Genomic DNA, 6,675 nt, shown 5'->3' with positions numbered 1-6,675 from the left:
CTTTTTAAATTTTTATTTGTATGGAGAGTTGTCTCATTGGCACTCACACCACATCTTCCTATATCTATTGAGGCTGTTTTCAACTCTTTGGTCGGAATACTTTCTCTTTAACACAGTCCCCGTTTCCTTTCTCTTTTCTATTTAAAATTGCTCGTTAACTGCTCTTCTTGTGTGTGCATCATGTGACATATCTAAACTCAAACAAATAAACATATTTATATAAATTTATTTCGATGGAACAATAAATTGAGATCGTAGGAAATATCAAATAAAATGTCAAAATGGCCATTTATAAATTAAGGAACACAACCTTCGGTGGTTTAAATCGTATGTTTTGATCCCAGTGACAATGAACTACGACATCATGTAAGTTTAATGATCTTATACAGTGTTTATTCAAACATGATCTGTTTTGCCGACCTCTGAGATATTAAAAGTTCGCTCACATATCAGTCCAATAGGCTACGGATAATACAGTAGTATTAACAATTAAATGTTCAAATGTCTAATTGTTACGTCATACAAATGTTGCATGTTTTTCGGTTTCACCGCATCGTCCGTTTTAACAATGCCATTTGTTTCACGCCAGATAATGTCTGAAGACTTTAGATTTTTCAAACTTCGTGGGATGAAGTTCTCAAAAATGTTACTTTTCATCAGCTTCCTTCAATAGGTTTCAAATACTTTATAAATATGATAGAACTCACTATCTGTCCATTTTGTAATTTCCCGCCAACCGGTAGAATACCGACTTTCTGGAATCCCCCTATTTTTTCAATAATCCTCAACATGCCCTTGTTACTTGAAAACGTATCGATGTACATCCCAAAATATCCCAGACAAGTTGCAAATTTGACAGCTGTACTCAGAGCAAATTCTCCCAAGTATTGTTTCCTTTCGGTTCGCTTGACAATTACAAATGGGTCTGCCATAGCACCGTGTCCTCTATAAAATTTGCTAACTGCAATAATAAATCCAGCCAAAAGGAGTCCCGATTCTTTACATGTGATTGCAAAGCAGTCACTGTCTTTGATTTCCATTCGGAACTCTTCTTTTGATTCGAATTCATCTATGCCATAGCCTTCGCCACATTGAGCTGCTTCTTGAATCATGCAGTAGGTTTCGGATATTTGGTTTTCCGTCATGTAGTTAACAATTATTGACCGTCCATTTTTCAACTGTGCTACCATAGGAATTTGTGGAATTTTGCCATCAAATACATTTTTTATCCTGCAAGTATAAAAAAGAGAAAACATTAAGCATGTATTATTGACAAATAGTTTTTATCATCATGATCATGTAAATAATTATCAGAATTAATATGCACGGTCAGATTCGTACATGTACACCTTCTTGGCTTGACTTGATTTGTATGCATAACCATGTACCACCAAGTTTTATTTTTGTTGTAAACAATTATTGTTGATCAACAATTGTTATATAAAAAGAAATATTAAATCAACACCGGATATTTTCAACCGCAACTATTTTTGCAGTCACACGTGTAGGCATCGAGAGTCAGAAAATGATAAAAGTGTGTGTTTTAATCGATTGAAATTGAAAATGTATTAATGCAGTATATATTACAAAAACAAAAAACTGACACGAGTTAATAGATATAAATAAAAAGGTGGTCAAACCCCAGACCTCCCCCCTTTTCTGAATCAGCCGCTACGCACTATGCATCTGAGCTATGCATATAGCATACAATAATTAGACAAGAATAAACTTATAGAATAGTTAACAGAATACAACATGTACAAACATAAATAATGTAATGGTAAATAATAATCAATTTCTAAAAGAAATTATAACCGTTAATTGCCACAAAAACATATGTAAATAATCATCAATAAAATACGAAATACTTACAGTTCCATTTCACAATAAGCCAAATCCAAGCAAGGCATTTTCTCTACACAGATACAGTGATGTATCTTATTACAGCCGGCAAGTAAATGAATAAGACGACTGTCAGAAGGATCAAAACACACTGGTAGCTTGATTAAAGCAAAGCTGTTTATATTTCAACCGACCGCTGTTGATTGACGGAGATTACCGAGAAGTACCGGAATCTAAAATTAGAAGTCAAGGTCGTTAGCTCATGTGTAAACTATTGATTTTCAACAGTTCGCCGCACTATAGGTAAACAATAACATATAGTTAAAGGTACTAAAATGTGTTTGGTATGATAGGAGTACGCTGTCAACAACCAATGTAACATGCTTTGTTTATAATATTTGTATGACTCATAAACAAATTTAGTATAGGTATAATAAGTCAATAACTCATATCGGAGTGGTGATATTCTTTAATCGGAAGTACTTTCACATATATGTTAATACTAAAATAAATTTTATAAATGGACACACATGTCATGTTTTGTTTGTGATTCATAACATTTTAGTACTTATTTTGTTATATATCTATATATACGAAAAAGTTTTAAATCGGCCAGTACAATTGTCCTTAAAGTTTGACCATTTTACAAAAACAGGATATGAGCTATATCGGGGTATCATGCAGAATGGATTATTTAACTGATTTGTGTTACTTGTTATTGTAACAAACATGCAGAAAATTGTATAATGGGGTGGAAAAGAGGGACGAAAGATACCAAAGGGACAGTCAAACTCATAAATCTAAAACAAACTGACAACGCCATGGCTAAAAATGAAAAAGACAAACAGAAAAACAATAGCACACACGACACAACATAGAAAACTAAAGAATAAACAACACGAACCCCCACCAAAAACTAGGGGTGATCTCAGGTGCTCCGGATGGGTAAGCAGATCCTGCTCCACATGTGCACCCGTCGTGTTGCTTATGTGATTACAAATCCGGTAAATAGTCTAATTCGGTAGGTCACATTCATGAAGGGAAGGGGATTGTAGTTAACGACGTAAGGAACATATCCGATATCATTGTGAAACGGTTATTCCATAACGGTCAACCAACTCGTGATGGCGTCCGTAAAATTTACGAAGGGATGATTTCAACTTCACCATTTGAACTCTTGGTTTAATAGCTTCCTTGTGAGCAGTAAACCCTCTATCAAGAAAATCATGATAGGAAATGCAAGCACGGGAATATCGTATCAATTGGGAGATATATACTCCGTATGCAGTTGCTGCTGGAATGTTGCTACTTAGAAATGGAAAGTTCACAATTGGAAGCTGAAATCATCTCTTTTGTCGTAAAGTTTTGTTTTCAACCGACCCTCATTGTCAATTTCTAGATGTAAGTCAAGATATGAAGCCGACTTAACTGTATCTGTAGTATCCTTTATCTCCAATTCGATGGGATAGATGCGTTCCACATAGTCACCAAATTTAGAATGGTTTAGTGAAAGAACGTCATCTATATAGCAGAAAGTAGAGTTAAAGGATATTGCTAACTTCTTATCTTTCTTCCTAAGAAGTTCCTGCATGAAGTCAGCCTCATAATAATAAAGAAAACAAGTCGGCAAGTAGAGGGGCACAGTTTGTTCCCATTGGGATGCGACAGTCTGTTTGAAAAACACGTCCTCCGAACGTCACAAATATGTTGTCAATCAAGAAATCAAGCATCTTGATAATATCGGTTTCAGGAGAATTTTTTGTTTGAATCTAAAAGATCTTTGGAATTTTTAAGTATCCACATCTGATTCACGCCACCTCTAGAACTTAGTCATGTTATAAATGCTAAAAAAAAAACCACACACACAAAAAAACCCAAAAGCCAAGAAAAAAAAGAATCATGATAGTTCATCAATTAAATACGGAAAACTTGTACAATACAAAACTTTGTACCGAATTTGTACAAACAAAATGAACTATTTGTTACTGAACGTGACATGTTCATGCATCAATCAATCAATAAACTTGAAAGCATTAAATTAATTGATTATAAATCGGTAAAAGTAGAAAACATAAATTATTTATAATATTTTATACTCAAAAGTAAATTTACGATGAAATAAATCCCAATTTGAATTAAATTTGTAATGTTCATACATGTATTTGATCGTCTTCGTTCGCATAATACAATGTATTACTGGTCATACCATAGATGTAATACCCATGTTAAAATCAATCGGGTCCAGGACCAATCCAGTATATCTTATCATAATCCTTCGTTTTTAATTCAATTTTCTATGTGCATACATTTAGAGTAATTAAGAGTTGGTGAACTCAGTGGTTGATTCTATGATTGTATGATAAATATCTCCGGTTATGGAATACATTCTTCTGCATTTATTTCCATATTTTTCTAGAAATTTACAATTGCATGTTTGTAGTATAATTCTGTGTGTGTACTAAAAAAGGGTGTTTCGATTATGGTCATGTAGACCTAGCTTATCCTGATCAGGTATCCCTAGCCTATATGTTTCCTCCTTTGTAATATGTAGAATACTAGTAGATCTAATTCAATTTTCTTATGGGTATTACATCTATGGTCATTACATATCTTTTTGAGTTAAACGTATTTAACCAACTTTTGTCTTTATCGTAAATGAACATGAGTTAATAGCGCTGTTTGTTTCTAACTCTCACCATTGCTTATTGAATAAGTTCAGAATCATAATTATGCATGTCTCCGAAATGATTTTCCAAGCAGGTAAAGCAGTCTCGAACGTTAATGCAGTGACGTTGTATTATAGCAGTCTCGAATGTTAATGCAGTGACGTTGTATAGCAGAACCGTGCTTATTGCATAATTTGTTTGTCAACAAGTATTAATTTTAGACCGCCTAGCTATTTTTATCCTGTTCTATATATTCATTGCTACTCTTTTCATTCATTCTGGATCCTACGATGTAATAGATAATAATACTACCATCAACAATGGGGGACAATGATAGTAAACCAATTATGACGTCAGAATCGTATTACGAGTCTTAATTGAGCGTGATAATAACATGATACTTCTAATTGAAAGCTGCTATTCCCAATATTAGTTAATTGCATTGTAGTTTATCTGAGTTATAATTCTTGATGCAGGAAGATTACAGAATGTTCAAAATGTATCATTCGTTCGGTAGTTGGTGTTTTTGTACTGACATGACTAACATGCATAATAAATACAGAAAAAGTAAATTAACAAAAACACCGAACTGAAAAACGAATATTCAAATCGGAAAGTCCTTTAACAAATGGTAATATCAAAAGCTCAAGCACATTAAATGTAATGAAAAACAACTGTCATATTCCTGACTTCGTACAAGCATTTCTTGGAGAAAAATGGTGGATTAATCAGATATAGGAAGATGTGGTATGAGTGCCAATGGGGCAACTCTCCATCCAAATAAAAATCTATAAACGTAAACCATTATAGGTCAAGATCCCTTTAGTCTTGAAGCACCTAAAGTTTTTAGTATCTATGCATTTTGGCTTTGAATTGTTTAAGTATGAACGTTCCTGAGGAGGAAGAATTCAGAAAAAGCACTTTCGACTAAGGGAGCTACCATTTGATTTTTAGGGGGGGGGGGGGGGGGGGGGGGGGGGGCGCTAAGGATTAAATTTGATAAAAATAGGCAGGACAGGAGTTTTGAGTACAAAAAAAGGCAGGATGTGACACTTGCAAAAAATTTAGTTAAAAAAAACGACAATTTAGGTAAATAACCGTCAGGATAAACAAAAAAAAAACGCAGGACCGATTAGAGTGAAAAATAAAAAGGTAGGACAGAGATTACAGCTAAAAAAAAAATCATCCTAGCACCCCCCATCCCCCCCCCCCCCCCCCCCCCCCCCGTAAAATTCGAATGGTAAGCTCCCTAACGAAAATTTTAATGTAATGTGTACTTTTCATACAAATCAGATATATTCAGCATTCAACAACAGTCGGCAAGTCTTAAAAGAGGCACAGCAAATCGTCAATATCTGAAAAAGTGTTAACATTTGTGCAATGTACAAATCATTTATATATGTTAATATGATATTTACGCCAAACTTAGCAAACATGGTTTTGTCCTATTCTTGTCGCGATGAATCGTTTCATGTATCATGATGAAATTTAAAAGCATACACCTTGTTGGAATAAGATTCAATAAACAAGATATGAAACTTTAAAACAAGACAAATAAAGAAGTGCACTAGGATATATGGGAAAAAACTGCCTATGCCTACATGAGATGCAGATTCATGATATTGAAGGAAAAAAATATAAGGGGGAAAACTATGCAACGTTTGGAGATGGACATGTCAAAATTTACGAATGAGCCATATATGAACCTTTTAAAGAATGGAAGGACCCCCTCTCCTAAATCCATCTTTATACGATATGTACGATAAAATAAATACAGTCGTAAGATAAACAATTATTTACCCTAAAGAACTAGGACTATTTCATTCATATATAGTAACTTAATTGTTAGCTAATAGAGTTACATTGCTTTGTGACAATTTATCGAAAGCTAAACTCAGAGACCATATGTGTTCCATAAAAAGATGAAAAGCTTAGCTTTTTTTACTTCGTCAGCCAATTTTATTGCAAGCTTTCATAAAGATAAAACCATTTGTTTGTGTAAATTATAATTGTTTAATTTTTGTTCGTTAGTTGTACTGTTGACATTAATGTTTAAAAGTGAAGTGGCTTATCGGCCGAACATGCGGGTGTAAATGTATTAGAAAATATTGATAATGTATTATAACCTATTTGTTAAAACACAGGTCACTATAACAAATATGTTATT

The 6,675-nt window shown here is 33.7% G+C and overlaps 1 protein-coding gene across 1 annotated transcript; it reads right to left on the bottom strand.

Moving 5' to 3' along the window:
• Window positions 1-210: 210 nt before the first annotated feature.
• LOC139506161 (uncharacterized) lies at window positions 211-2,036 on the bottom strand. Its single transcript, XM_071295388.1, has 2 exons — window positions 1,873-2,036; window positions 211-1,230 (listed from the first exon to the last, which is right to left on the bottom strand). Exons 1-2 carry the CDS (start codon window positions 1,908-1,910, stop codon window positions 657-659), a joined length of 612 nt encoding a protein of 203 aa, XP_071151489.1. The 5' UTR covers window positions 1,911-2,036; the 3' UTR covers window positions 211-656.
• Window positions 2,037-6,675: the final 4,639 nt, after the last annotated feature.

This window comes from Mytilus edulis, unplaced genomic scaffold (genome assembly GCF_963676685.1).
Source record: "Mytilus edulis unplaced genomic scaffold, xbMytEdul2.2 SCAFFOLD_169, whole genome shotgun sequence".
In the NCBI taxonomy this organism is placed as follows: domain Eukaryota; kingdom Metazoa; phylum Mollusca; class Bivalvia; order Mytilida; family Mytilidae; genus Mytilus; species Mytilus edulis.
The sequence above is the reverse complement of the archived record's forward strand: the minus strand, read 5'-3'. Positions and strand labels throughout refer to the sequence as shown.

Coding starts and splice junctions, on each gene's coding strand:
- LOC139506161 (XM_071295388.1), bottom strand. CDS start 1,910: ATGCCTTGCTTGGATTTGGCTTATTGTGAAATGGAACT. Junction 1,231..1,872: donor GCTTATTGTGAAATGGAACT/GTAAGTATTTCG, acceptor TTATACTTGCAG/GATAAAAAATGTATTTGATG.